This window comes from Hydra vulgaris, chromosome 02 (genome assembly GCF_038396675.1).
Source record: "Hydra vulgaris chromosome 02, alternate assembly HydraT2T_AEP".
Taxonomy (NCBI): Eukaryota; Metazoa; Cnidaria; class Hydrozoa; order Anthoathecata; family Hydridae; genus Hydra; species Hydra vulgaris.
This window is the reverse complement of record NC_088921.1, coordinates 23,801,423-23,817,500: the sequence shown is the minus strand read 5'-3', so window position 1 is coordinate 23,817,500 and position 16,078 is coordinate 23,801,423. Positions and strand designations below refer to the sequence as shown.

At 26.5% G+C, this 16,078-nt stretch overlaps 1 protein-coding gene across 4 annotated transcripts in view; it reads right to left on the bottom strand.

The window, feature by feature from the left end:
* LOC100208376 (chordin-like protein 1) overlaps positions 1-15,841 on the bottom strand; it is a 52,222-nt gene extending 36,381 nt beyond the window's left edge. Inside the window, exons 1-3 of one of the 4 annotated variants that reach the window (XM_065790348.1) lie at positions 15,518-15,841; positions 14,815-14,873; positions 430-578 (exon numbers count right to left, since the gene is read on the bottom strand). In XM_065790348.1, the coding sequence (XP_065646420.1) occupies positions 430-578; positions 14,815-14,863 (198 nt within the window). In that variant the 5' untranslated portion in view covers positions 14,864-14,873; positions 15,518-15,841. Of the gene's footprint in view, positions 1-429; positions 579-4,894; positions 5,203-9,690; positions 9,722-14,814; positions 14,874-14,967; positions 15,316-15,517 lie in introns of those variants that run through there. The other 3 variants (XM_065790349.1, XM_065790350.1, XM_065790351.1) reach the window with 3 other exon arrangements.
* Positions 15,842-16,078: the final 237 nt, after the last annotated feature.

Genomic DNA, 16,078 nt, shown 5'->3' with positions numbered 1-16,078 from the left:
TAAAATAGTCATCAATTTATTTATTATTTATTTTTTGTTGGAATTTATTTATTGTATGAAAACATTTTCCCTTGACTTTTTTGACAGGTTTTATAAGAGTGACTCTTAAAATCTTTCTTCTAGCAGTAGCCAGGGAAATATAGAGTAAATCGCAAAAAAAAAAATGATATCAAAATAAAGTAAGAATTAAATAGAATAAATGAAATAGAATAAATAACTTAAAAAAATAGAATAAATAACAAAAGATATAATAAATGATAAAGAATTAAATTAATAAGAAAGAACAAATGATAAAGAAACAGAGTAGTAATTAGAAGTTAAAATAAAAACTTGAAATTAAAACTATATAGTAAATAGGTAAAACAAGCAAAAAATAATATAACAAGAATAAATATCATAATATATTTATTTTAGAAATGCAAAACATACACTGCAATGGCATTGCATGCAATCACTTGTCCAATTGATGCCATTTGAATGAGGACCTGTTTCCTTCCATGTCTCTCCATTTTTTCTTTGAATTCCATCATGTTCACATCCTTCTTGAACACTTACTGAAGCTGGTGCAGTTGATATAACTGGGAATTAATGTTTTAATTTTTGAATTAAAATTAATTTAAAAGATCAGCTATAGCTTATAATAAAAAAATTACATTAACATATATAAATATATAAAATAAAATAGTACCAATAGTAATAATAAATATAAAGATTAAAATATATAAATACAAACAACAAATTATAATTTAATTATTAACATTAAGAACCACAAACTTGTATAAAACATAATTATAAGAAACTTATAAGAAATAAATTAAAAATATCAAAATTACTGATTTTATTCATTCTTTTCTCCCCTATTTACACTTAAAAGCTTGTCTTTGCCCCAACATAAACAAAGTATTACCACTTTACAGGTTGACATAAAATAATCATTTAAATTTTAGTAGAAAAACATGTGCACAAATATTAGGGAATGGCTCTGAATTTAAATCTAAATCCAGTAGTGATGTAGGGACTGACGCATGCTTCGTAAACAAACAACCTAAATGACTCATTACATTATTTCAAAGTTTTTTTTGAACTGCATCAGGGTGCGGGATTCACAAAACTTTCATAACTCTTGCCTAACTTAAGGAAAACGTACGCAAACTAATTTTTCCGTAACTATTTGGTATTCACAAAATATTTGCAGCGTAACCGTAAAGTAAAGGTTGCGCAAAAGGTACGCCTAACTTACGCATAAAATCTATAGATTTTTTGAGTAAGTTAGAGTTAAATTATAAACAAATGAGAAATCATTCGTTTACATATTTAACTAAAAAACCAAGGTTTTATAAATATATCAAAAGAACAACTATTATATATACTTAACTACTTTTGCAATTACTATAGAAACATTTTTCTAAAGTTTAAAATAAAGAACATTGATTAATTAGTAAAAATAAATTTAAACAGTATTTGAATGGATTATAAATACATTTAAAATCTATGAAAATACGCTTTATTTGTGACTCAAGTTGACATACTCTAACAAAAAAAAATTTTTTAACAATATGAATATATGAACTTTACCCCTGATTTATGAATGTTTTGATCTTAACCCCAAATGCTGAGGAATGCTATAATAAATCGTATTGTTTATTGAGCAACAGAAAAAATTTTTGTTGTTGATCTGTGCAACTATTAAAAGATATATTCTAAAGGAGTTATAAATTTAGAAATCGATTAAAATTTTAGTTAGGACTTTTAATAATTTATGATTTATAATCTAGTTGAATGAAAACTGCTATTAGAGTATAAACTACTACCTTTAATAAATATTTAATAACTAAAATAAATTTAATAATATTCATTTAACAACTTCAATAAATTAAAATGATTAAATTTCAAAAACCTTTTATTTTCAACAAATATTATTGATTTTATTTCAGATAATATTCAAAAATTGCATTAAAATTAAAAATTTCACATTTGGACACTAGTTTTGTGTCGCAAACCCTAAAAAGTCAAGAGATTCATCGATAGATATTAAGATAATGGTAGATCCTATGAAAGCTCAAACTTTCAGTGTTTACTTATAATATAACAATATATTCATTGAAGCAAAATCTTGAAGTTAGCTTAAAGCAGGTTGTAGTATCAATAATTAATTTATCCCAAAACAGCTCACTCTAGAACCCCAAACTCTGAACTCTGTTCAAAAAAACTCTGTTCTAAATAATTCTAGAGCTCTGTTCAAAAATAAAACCAAAAAAATATATTGTTTCAATGAGTTTATCATTTATTTTACTGCAACTGTGCAAATTTCGAAGCACCATAACAAGTAGTTCTTAAGTAATTTATTGCAGCATTCTAAAAAATGGCATTCTGAGAAAAAAACAGTTTAAGATAGTTTAAATTAAAAAAAAAAAAAAAGTTAAAATATTAAAACAAATTTTTATTTCACTTCTAAAAATTTGCTTTCACTCCTCAATTTAAGAGCAGTAACCTAATCTTATAAAAGCACAACTCTAAACTTATAAAAGTTTTTTATAAGCTTTATTTAACTATTAAAGTTCCATACAGAAATTAATATTCATATTTAACAAAACTTAAAATTTTTAAAATTGTAAATAGAAATATCGATTGGAAGATTGAATTAAACTAAAATCACTAAAAACTCTCAGCATCATAAGTTATGCCATCTTTTTTTTTTATCTTGATCAACTTAACATTCTCATTTAGTTCGAATTTGTTTCCAATGTTGGTTTAATTTGTCACTTGATTTTTTATGCTATACTTTTAATTTTTCAACTTTTTGATTGCAAAATGTTATATAATTTTTACCAGGGTTATTAGTTCTAAATAAACTTTTAGTTTATCATATTATTTTTCAGACACCATTCCTAAATTTTTGCATTTAAATAACTTTTATTGTTTTTCATGAAGGCACCTTTCTAACATATTTTCATCAGATAAATTAATAAATATTGATTTGATTATGTTCATATTTACAACAGGCTGTCCTGGTTTTTCTTTATAAACATATGCTTTAACAATATTATCTGGTTGGAATTGGCAAAAGGCAATAATAGCTCCACAACATATTGAATATCTTAAAATTGTATGATAACATCAACATCAATTAAAAGATTATTGGACTTATTTTGATTACTGTGAGGTTGTGGAATAGCTTCATCATTGACAAAAAGGTTGTAAAGCAACAACAAAAAAAGATGATTCTTCATTACAAAAGCATCTATATTTCAAGAAAAAACTGACAATCTTAATTTTCTTAATCCTTTTTTTTGAAACTCTAGAAGCACAAGTTTTTCCTCTCTTCAAAACATCAATTTTTTATATTTTTCAATTAGAAATAATATATTTGTTTTATATATTTATTTTATTCTCCACTAAAAAAAAAGCAATAATAATAATAAAGAATTATACTATGGCTACATATATAAAATCAATAACTAAAAAAAATAACATTAGCTATCAATCGATATGTAACAAGAAATTAAGTAACATTTTAGCACAGTAAAGTGGTTTGCTTATATAGTTTTTATTGGCAAAAAAAAGCCAAACTACCACTCAGTACTTTCTAAACCTTATTTTAGAAAATTATTTCTCAAGCAGTTTAATAAGAATCAATAAATGATGTATATAAGGTATACAACACTTTAGTACCTCATTTAAAATAAGGTACAAAAGTGTATTGCTAAGGAGAATTACACTTACTTTAAATAAAAAAGCATTTATAACATAACTTTATATTTTGATATCTTTAACCACCTGAAATTCTTTTACTATAGATCCTTATTTTTTTACTGACATTAATAATTCAAATAAACTTATAAACAAATTTACACTTACAAAAGTTTTGTGAATCCGCACCCAGATGCCCAACCTTATTTTATTGTTAAAAAACTTGAAAATTTTAATAAAATACCCACATTTTGTATTAGATTTTTGCAATAATAAGTCATAAAATAATTTGGTATAAGATTTTGGCATTTAAATCAATTTAAGTAAATTTCCTAAATTTGATAGGCTGTAAGTAATACCAAACCAATGCTTAACTTGATTTATCTAAATTACTCTTTGCGTAACAAATTGTAACGCAAAGAGTAATTTTAATTGTAAAACAATCACAAAGAATATATTTTTGAAATAAAAAGTTAATTAAATAGTTTTAGTTTAACAGAAACTTTAGTAGACTAATAAGTTAGTAGTAGGTTACTAAAAAGTTAATTTATATCAAAAAGTCTATATGACTTAAAAAAGCTTACAAATTAGACTTAAAAATTGACATCTTAGACAAAAATGTTGTTCGACTAATTTTGAAGTACTGAAAGTTAGTTGACTAATTTTAGTCAGACTAAAATGTAGAGCTAAAGTTACATGCACCAATAGCCTAGGGTAAAAGTCGGGTAGCCCCGGACATCTAAGTAAAAATAGATTGTAAACATGTACGAACAGAAAACAAAGTTTCAAAAGACTTTTTTAAAAGTATAAACATTTATCTATTGAATAAGAAACAAAAAAATAATTATTTTGTTCTTTAATAATATATAAAGCATAAAAGAAAAATGTTAGGAAAAAGATCTAAAATTGGAAGGTAGCTCCGGACAGATAGTTTAACCATAGTATTTCCTCTTTTATGCAGGTGTGACACAAATATAATAAATTAGCTTTGGACTGTTCTTAACATATTTTAAAAAAATGATATATAAGGAATGGGAATGAAAATGTCATCACTTAGAAATATAAACATTAGTTATTTACAAATGTGAAAATAAACACTTTAAAAACACTTTTTTCAAAACTTTTTATTGAAACAAAATGAATTACTATAATAATTTTGTTTATTATATTAAATATATTATTATTTGTATAAAAAGCTGCTCACTTTTAATATGCAAACGGATTTAGTTGTCCGGAATCACCCTCCAAATATGTGTCCAATACCACCCGGTCATACCTAATTCACAAATCACATAGCTTCTTTAGTTTAAGCTGTCAATCAGCTGTCCTTGGCTACCAGCCGTTCGGGGTTACCCGACATTCCCCTAATGGTGTTTTTTAATTTGTGACAAACTACAATTTGTACATTGATTTTATAAACTCTTCTAATTTTAATTAAATGTTTCCTGTTTTTTATCTAATTGCCATTTGAGAAAAAACGACAAAACTTTCAGTGGATTCATTTTCCGCGGATAAGTATCACCCTAATTATAAGTCACTGATAAAGCTGTCGGCGTGTACCCGGTCAAACGGGCGGGTACCCGGTCACCTTGGTACCCGCCAGCTGGTTTTTTTTTTCATTAATTTTATTTTTTATTTTATTTTAGGTGCCCCAAGAAGTCATACGGTCTTATCACAGAGCGCCGCGAAAAGGCATTTGAAAGGAAGTTTACGCCACCTTCCTTACCAATGTTATAAACTTGCTCAAAAGTGGCGTTGAACCGCGGATCTCTAGCTTCTGAGACAAGCACGCTAATCACTGCGCTACGGCTGCTTAATTACCAAGGTAGGGTTACTTAACGATGGAAAATCGTCATTAAAATTCGTTTTATTCATTTTGAAAGTTAAAAATTATTAGGCGTAATATAACAAGTTAACAATTTTAGTTTGATGTGTGAAAGAAAATCTAAAAAATCTTATAAAAATTTCAATAGATACGATATCTTTGTCACCATCAAAATCTATTTAAATTTTCAAAAAACGCTAGGAAAGTTATATTAGTTTCTGATTTAGATACCCACTTATCAGAGCCGACAATACAGTGGGTAAAGGGGTGGGGGGTGGATAAACTCACTTATTATTCTTCAATGGTTAATGTAATCGTGGCTGTATAACTCAGCTGGTTTGAGCAACAAGCGAAATGCTAAAACCTGGACTGTTGTGCTACACGAGTTTAAGTTTTAACTTATTTAGACGTCGTCATCCGGTGGGACATTTTTATATCAGTTTAAACGTAATTAAAATAAATAAATAAATAAAGTTTCGCTATACATAGAATGTAAAAAATTATTTATTTAATTACAAGTATATAATAAATTACATATTCGTAAGATTTTGAATGGATATAACTAATCTAAAAACTAATTAAATTTCTTTTATAAACAGTAATATTATTGATCTTAAAATAAAGTTTATATATGAGGTGGTGAGAGTCAAAGTGGTATAACTTACTTCACTACAACTTTTCAGGGCAAAGCGTTAAGTGCAAAAAAATCAGGTTTAATGTTAGAGATTTTAAAAATATTGGATGATGTTAATAAAAGACTGTTTTATTTATTGGAACTGTTTGAACTGTTAATATTTTTACAGGTAATAATAAAATTAAGGTTTAAATGAGTTATACCACTTTGACTCTCACCACCTCATATGTAAATGGTTGCTATAAAAGAGCGCCACGGGCGTCCCTGAATTCAATATTTGTTAAGTATGCGTAGTATATATTTTCCTTTGGCTTTCCCAGCTTCACTTCACTTCTCAAAATAATTAAAATGTATCTATGTAAATGACTGTTAGAAAAAGGGGCGTAATCATATTTATAGTATGCGTTTTATCATTGTGGGAAAAATGTAATTAACCAATAAAATTTTCAGTTTATTGGTTAACTATATTTTTCCGATAATAACAAGCTTCAGTGAGTCAATAGTGAGCAAACAACAGAAGCTATACACCATCATTTTAACTAAAACTGGCAAAGATACAAGAGACACACAATACACCCAGAATATGGGAAACAACTTCAAATGTGCGCGGTCAACAAAACAGTCAATTTTAAGTGACCGTGATTTTTAGTAAAAAATTACGATAACTTAAAATTGATGAAGGCAAATTCATTTTATTTTATAATTTATCAGATTTTTTTAATGGTATCAAAATCTACGAGGATAGGAGAATTTTTACTCTCAGAAATCTCAAAGTTTAAATAAAGTTAATCTTGGTGAAACTATTAGAAAGTATAATTGAGTCAATTTATTTATATAGAATTTTTTATTTTATTTTTTGCACTATAGTTGGCGAATTATAAATATTGAGGACCTTTTTTTTTTTTGGTATCTCGAGTTAGCAAAAAATACATACAAATCCCCCACCCCCATGGAAGACCTCTTCGGGACGGCCCTGATAGTGTTGATTTAGTATAAAAACATTCACAAATAGTTTTGACAGCTAAAATTTTATATGCGGTGGTGTATTGATAGAGAGCTCGTTTCATAAGCAAGAGGTTCCGCGTTCGACCTTATCACGTCCCTGGTAGTACCGAGCTCATTTTGCAACAGCTGGTCTTAAGGTTTTACATTCCTAATGAAGAAATAAAAACTCCTCCAAATAACTCAATTAATCTTATTCTGAGCATCATATTAATTCCAAACTGTCTACTAAAATAACTTTGTTGAGTTCTTCGATTAGCCTCGATAGCCAAAGTCACTGATCCAATACATTGATGAAACTTTCCTTTAAGTTTACCACCTTTGGAGAGTTTAAACTTTTATTTGAGTCTTGATTATGCCAAGAGACATTTAAAAAGTAGGGTTTAGAGAGCAAAGAACCTGAGCAGATTGGCAATAATTAGGTCCGTGAGTTAGGATTATGTGTGCAAAAAGTTGGTGACAAACTAGTTTGGTCTAGAGGAAAATGATTGCCATAGTCCGTCTTATTTTTTGTGAACAAGAAACGCCACCTGATATGTTAAGAGATAATGATCCGACATTAAAGACCAAAGAAATGAGAGGTTTCCTTGATAGTTGGGGAGTGCGTGTTGTGTTTCGTACCATCTGTTAAACTGAAAAAAACGGTATTGTAGAAAGAAACGATTGCACAATTAAAAGAATAGCGGAACAATAAAAAATATCCATATCAGAAGCAGTATATTGGTACAATGTTGCTGCAATTAGAAATAGACGTGGGCAACAATTGTGAAAAGATTGTGGAAAACAGTAAAGACCAAAGTAAAGATATTTCCAAGCAAGCGAAGTGCGTATTGAAGCCAAGAATTGTCTTCAAGAAACTGACATGCCTTTGAAACGAAGTGATTGAGAAATATTGATAACTATTTGTATTACCTTTAATGTCAATTAGTTTAATTGGTTTTTTGCTTTTACTTGACATCAAGAATGTCAAGTAGTTTAAGTGACTTTTTAATTAATAATTATTATAAATATTTTTGTACGGTTAAGTGTAACTATAATATGTTCACGCAGGTTTAATAGTTATTTTTGAGGTTTAATAGGTTATTTTGAATTAATATAAATTGTTAGTAGAATTTGCAAGAGACCGATTCTCATTGAGTAAAGAAAAAAAAACTTTTTAATTTTAATGTTGTATTTTCGCGAAAAAATTACCGTTATTTATATTCTACAAATATTACTAGGTAATAAACAATATTCTATTGGGAAATTTATCGTAGGAGAATCATAGCATAGACCATCGGTTTGATAGTTTTAAAACTATTATTGTCTTTTATACTTAGTGTTATAAAAACCGTTAGCAAAATAAACTACTTTATTTAAATCTTTACTTAAAATAACTTTAATTAAACTACTAAATATTTAAATAAACTACTTTATTTAAATCTTTTTTAAAATAATATTTTGAACTCTAAAAATCACGGTTGTTTTAAGATGCAAAAGCACGATCCAAAACTTATATGGTTTTCCAGGGAAAAAAAACTGCTAGAAACTGCCGTGATAATTGAAATCTGGATAATCCTAATCGTAATCTTTTATTGAGATCATAATAAACTTCATACTATTCTAAGTATTTTGTTGACCTTATTAAGAATAAGATCTTTTTGGACCTGGAAGTTGTTGAAGAGCTTTACGGATTTCTTTTTGGTTTCTAGCAAGATATGAGGTCCAATTGTAATCAATATAAGTAAAGTAGCAAAAACCTACGTTGATACAAAAGAGTACGCTATGGGTATCTGACGTCGCCGAGGTTTTAAGTGGCGCCAAGATGAAATTAATAGCGCTGAAGACGTAATCTTTACTGGAAGATATAAAATGATATCCGAGGTCAACATGAACATTGATTAGCTCATGAGCAACTTAGAATGAAGAAAATTGGTCTACTCCAAGTTGAACACACGCCTGAACTTTCTTACCAAGCTACATCAACTTGTCAAGCAGCAAAACTTGTTGAACATATATCATAATGACATCAGTTCATTCTTCGGAAACATGTGTTTTTATTTCAGAACCTTTGTTCCTACAGAAACTATGGTTGGCTGTAAGAAGTGGAGAGTAAACGTTTAAGACCTAATTCAAATCATTTGTTTCAATAACCTCGAGTCTGCATATACAAAGTTTTTAATACTTTTTATAATAATTTAATAGTAATTTAATATAATAATTTATATTAATAAATAAAATTTTTAAAACAAATTTACTTCCAACTAGACTGCAAGCAACCACTAATTAAAGTTCATAGTTAACAAAAAACAAAGAACTCAAAGAATTAAGGATCTGACTCTCAATTTTTTTCTATATTTACATTTTGTTTTTTTGTTTAATTAAATACATAGTTATACATGTACTTTTATTATATTTTGTTTTGCACTTATAATTTATATTTTTTTATGACATATATATGTAACAGTACAAAAAGAGGCAGCAATTTCATTCGAAAATAGCAAACTTTAACACAAGCAAACACAAAGCAAACATTAAATATTTAAATTTTTATACTTACCGGTTTTTGCATCCATTTAAAACAAACATGACATTCATTTAAAATTAAAATAAATTCCATTAAGTTAAAATAAATTAGTATAATATTTATAAAAAATAAATTTAAATAAATATATAAATAAAAACTTTTTTTTTGAATAATATAGAATGTTGAAATTGCGGATGCGTTAAATATTTTAATTGAAAATCACGATTTTTTTAATTGTTGTCACGATGTTTAAATGAATGTCATGGTTGCTTTAAATGGATGTCATGTTTGTTTTAAATGGATGCTAAAACCGATATGTCAAATAAGAATAAAAAAGATTGCAATGATTGGAGCCTGGGAACAAAAAAATCCCTAAAATTAGTAATATTAGTTGTATCACATTTAGTTTTTTCGTTTAACTAAATATCGAAATATAAAACTTTTTTAGTAAAAAAACGGCAAAAACAAAGGTTGATAATAAATAGTCAATATTTTATGAAGTTTAAAATAAAAAAAATTATAAAATATATATACAAAGTAATTGAAAAATCAGATTTTTTTTTCGCTTTAGAACAAATTTGCGTCAAAGAAAAATGCTTATGTGCCAAAAATGTCAAAATATCAAAACTTGCTATTGCAAGTTTTGTTTATTTGATATTTTGTCTTGCTTAAAGTACTTTTCCGAGCGGAAATTTCCAAAAACATCTGAGAATCGGCTTAACGCTAAAGGTGTATTTTCACACTCCCATAATTACCTTGTGTATTTTCATAAAAATGTTTAACATTTGTATGAAACTATTTATTTATTTATTTGTATTTAATAACCATAAAACTAGATACGTATACAATTAAACCAGAAATTAAAATGTGAATATGCAAAAAGATTTATTGATAGAAATGTGCACGTGCAAATGATCATCTAAAGCTCCTAATATACTCATTTGATGTATTTGATTGGGCCGTTTTAACTGTAAAGGACACAGGTTTGTGGTTACAGTGGAATCGGATAACGTGTCCATTAGTACTACGTCAAAACATTTTTCCTATTGCCGACTCCACTTGAATAACCAATTACTATAATATAATCAAATTTATTTGCAATCATAATGAACGTAATGAACATAATCATAGCTGAACTAGAACGTTCTAAGTTAAAGAAGAAATTCTTTACTTATAGCGGTTCCCTTACTTTGTGTGACTAGGAAAAGGTAAGTTTACAAAAGTTTATCTTTTAATATAGATTTTACATTATATTATTATAAAATCTATTATTTATTATCAATTTAATTTTTTATATTACGTAGTGCGCTTATTTGCTACTAATTAAATGTTGCAAATATTTGTTCTCATTTCGTAACAAATCTGCCTGAAACGAGTTGTCAGCATGTATGTGGCTGAACTCATGACTTTATGCCTAAGGTCATGACCGAATTGTTTATTTATTTATTTAATTTTGTTTATATAGGAAGATTATATCAGTTATAAAAATTAACACCTTTATGCATAGCATAAGATATTTATATCAGAACACGTTCCATAATAGGAAAACTCCTTCAGAATTCAATAGTTTTCAATAGGATCTAATAGTATATTTAAAATAAAGAGAAGTTGTTAAAAAATTATATTACGGACCTTTAATGAGATTCATGTTAAAATGGAATTGGTTTGTCTACTGTCAAAGCGTTAATATTATTTAAAGTTTTAAGTTAAACGCATAATTTAAGGAAATTTCTATTAGAAATAATGGTTTAACTGTTACAAAAGTTCTGAAGCGACCGACCTAACCCACCTAAAAAAAAAAATCTTAAAACGCTTTTGGCATTGTAGCGTCGCCAGAATTTATTTGTAAACATTAAAGCTTAAACAAAAGGTGAAAGAAAATGTAAAAAAAAATTATTGTTAAACCACGACTTATGTTTTTCAGATTCATAATATCTTTTTTTTATGTAAATAATTTATCGTAATCAGAGCCATCTTCTCATCGAATAGTTTAATGACTCAATTGGCTTTTCCCAAAACATTCTAGAAAATATAAGTCGCTGTAAATAACGTTACTTTGTAAAAGATTTTCAACAACCAACGAAATATAATTAATAAATATAATTAATAAATGGTTCCAATTTCTTAAATTTTAAACTCTTTAACTCTTTAGCGTAAAAATCTTAATTACTTAACTACACTTAAAAACTAAATTTATGTTCATCTACAGATTTTAAGTTTCTTTTAATAATCTGATGATGTTTGGAAACTATGTTAGTTTTAAAACCCTCGCAAACCCCTCGCAATTCGAGGCAGGCGTAAACTTGACGTGACAAAAAAACTTAAGCCTATTAAGAAATATTTTCTTTAATAACTATTTATACAGTAAATACTAGAACTCTTTGCCCAACTATGTTGTTTTGCTCATGGCCCTTCAACTGTTTTAAGGCTAGATTGACAATTTAAAATAATAAAAGCTGTTATAGCATTTTTGGATGATCTGCATTGCATGGTTTGCATTGCATGGTCTGGTTTGCATAGTCTGCATTAATCATATAATAATATGCGCCGCATTTCCAATAGATATGATGGCAAAAGTAATTTGAAGTTTAAGATAAACAAAGCAGATGATTAGAAAGACTGTAAAGAAGAATTAAATGAGTTTCAGTGACCAGGTGTAACACTGTGCAAGTGTTTCATTTGCTGATATAAGCTTAATGTGGGGGCTTTTAAAGGCAAAAATAAAATTATATAACATTAATCTAAAAGAAAGGCGAGCAAGTACCTTTGAAATAAAATTGGAAAAAAAATAATATTTTTGATAATTATTTTATTCAAAATTTGCAATAAAAAAAGTTTACAAAACTAGTTCAGGAGACACTCAAATAGTGTCAGGATAAACAAGGAGACACTCAAATAGTTTCAAACTAATCAAAGGGGAGTGTCACCTAAAATGAGCAAAAAATAATAACTGCAAAATACAAATATTCGAAGAAAAAAAAATTTATAGAAGTTTAGAAAAATTAACTGACAATAATAATTAAAGATAACAATAATTATGATTGAGGAAAATAATAACATCAACAATATTTTTTGTTACTACATCTAGTACATCTACTAGATGTACTAGATGTAGTAACATCTAGTACATCTAGTAGATGTACTAGATGTTACTACATTACACATTCTCATTACTAAATTACACATTCCTTTTTTTGATGTCTGAAAAGAAGTTGAAGTTTTTTATTATTATCATCAATCACGACATTTAGCAAAACAGCCTTATTTGGAACAAACTATGACATAAAGAAAATTGGAATTTTTTTCATATAAGTTTATATAAGTTTAACACCAAAAACAACAATGAAATTAAAAACATATTTTTCATTAAAATTAACCTATTTTATAAAAAAAGTTCTATTTATTTGTAAAACAGTCTTTAATTACTTTTTAAATTAATTACTATAGATAAATAATATATATATTTTACAATATTAATTGAGGTTGTCAGAATTTTATGAGCAAACATTAGCAAATATTAACAGTAATTAGAAATACGCAACAAAAAAAAAATGGTATCCTGTGTACAAGTATAATAAAGTGTTGACAATTAATAGCTAATAGGATTTTGTATTATTTTTTAATTGCTTATTATGTATTATGCTTTTACACAAAATACAATTTTTTTTTCATCGAAGTTAATTTCTAAAAAGTTTCATCGTTGTCCAAATAAAATCAATTAAATAAGAAAGGTTTCTAATTTGCCCGGGAATAACTTTTTGAAAATGTGCTGTTTTGATAAAAGTTATTACCTGTTATTACTTTTAAACGAGATTTCTGTATTTTATGACCATATTTGATATGGAAAAAATTAGCAAATAAGAAGCGTATATTTTATACTAATTAACAATCATTTACTTTTTGAATAGTAATTTAGGTCATGTAATTAAAAACAACGTAGCTTAAATGTTTGGTTGTTGTGGAAACAACATCAATGAACTTCAAAGGCTAAAATGTAAAAAGTTATTTGTCACCTATCAGCATATCACAATACAGAAATTAGTTTTCAAATAATTTTTTTGCAACATATTTGTCTATTGATGATTTGTAACCGTATTTTACACTTTATAGTTTTAAAACATTATTAACTGTTATGGTAACTAAAATTACAACAAATATAATATCTACAAATATAGGCAAAGTTAATAGCAAAAATTGATTTTATAGAAAAGAGTCAAACAATTGTTTTAGTGGATAATTCAAAGTTTAATCAGCATTGCAACTATTATAGTTTCAAAACATTTAAAATTAAAATATTGTTATATAAGTATTTTTTAAAAATTAAAAATTAAGATAAAATAAAGTAAAAATATAACAAAATGAAAATATTTTAATAAAAATGAGCGAAAAAAAATTTACACCTTAACTTATTTAGCTACCCAAATGTCTCCACTACTTTATATGCTCTATTTTATAAACAAGATTTTAAATAATCTTTTATTTATGAATATGTTTTAAAAGCTCAACAATTCACTTGGCCAAATTACTACTATATTAGGAACCACATTATTTTATAGTATTATTAACATATATGTTAACCATTCTTAGGAACCAGTTTTACGGAGTTCAAGTCATTAATAAAATATATAAACGAAAATATTTCATCCAACCATGTCGTTAAACATTCAACATAAGCATTTTAAATTGCATAATCAACTTGTTTTTAATTAGGAAGTAAACAAAATTATCTCATGCAAAGCTTCTTTTCTTTCGTTTGTGTGATTAGTACTAATCACTGAATGACGCAATACTCTTTTTTGTTGCTGTTTATTTCAAAAGAGTTTTTATATACCTTTGTTATTTATTTATCATATACCTTTATATGTGTATTATATCATTCACTCTTTTACTATTTTTTTAATGGTTATTTATCTTTTGAATTAAATACAGATTATTTCATTATTTGTTTTTAATTGTTTTCATATCGTTTAAGCTTTATTTACTAAAAAGTTCATGATTTTTCAAATCGGAAACCTCAAGTTTAATTCAAAAAGTTTGTGGTTTCCGAACCAAAAGCTTCGCATTTAATTCAAAAGTACCAACAATTAAACTTAATGTTAATTTACAATTTTCAAACAATCATTATTTTATTTTACGTCAAATGAATAGTCCACTTACCGTTTTTAAACTGGAACAACACAAATAGAAAGATGGTGGTTAATTTCATCGTTTTCACTCTGCATAGAAAAATAAATGATTGTACATAAGAAAAAAGCATTTTTATTTTTAATCGGAAATCATTCTTCGTATTTAAAAAATTAAAATTATTACTGAGATGAGAGTAAACTTTAAAATTTTTTACTAGATTGACGTAACTGGTGTTTTGATCAAACTTTAACAGTTAATTGAAAATGTCCAAAATTAAATATTAAAATAAAAACTCTCAAAAGTGAACTAAGGAGAGAGTTATACTATAAATAACAGCATCATGTTTTATCATTCCTCATAAGGAAAAAAGTTTGTTAACTTTTTTTTAGTAGCAAGTAGTTGAAGAATTAATGCTTTAAGAATATTATTACAAACAACAATTAAAACATAAGCTATATTTTTTGTTTGGAAAAAACTATTTTACTGGAAAAGTTAAATAGTGTAAACTTTTCAAATAATTTTAATAGAAATAATATTTTTGTTTATGTTTTACTTTCTGTTTAATGTATTGTAATCGATAACTGTTTGTTATGAAAAATAATAGCAAATGATAATGATTAACAACATCTAAATTTATACTAAAAATATTGACTTAATTTATCTAAATAAAAAATTTAAAAAGACACACAAAAAACGTATTTATCATTATTATAAAATAAAGCAAACAACTTACTGTATAAAAATGTTCCTTCGCTCTCTCTATTGCGTACCTTAAGCAATTGCAACGTTTAAAATTATGACAACCAAATGCTTTGCTAACTTTTTTCCTGTTTAATTGCCTGTTTCTTGTAGTAGTAGCCGAATAATATCTGTTCATAAGAAACAATTGTCCAAAACTCAAGTTCCATAAATGGTTATAAAATAGATTAGCAGATCTCCAATGCATCGACGGTGCAAAGAATATTGTAGTTCTGCAAGAATTTGATATTATTTTATTCCAATAGATATTATTTCTATTGTATATAGGGCTGATAATAGTTTTTTTCTCGCTACCGGTATTTTAGACTTTATGTTACTTGGATGATTGAAGCTGGGAAGTAGGTCTGAAAAGCGCGTCATAGCCAGATAAAAATTCTAGTTTGACATTTTGCGGGAGCAACCCAAAATTTAAAATAATAAACGTTGAAGAATTTAATACCTCGTCATTTTTTTATATTAAGGTAACTAATATTAGCGTAATTAACGTTTTACACAATATAAATAAATTTCATTTTTTAGGGGGCTCAACAAAAAG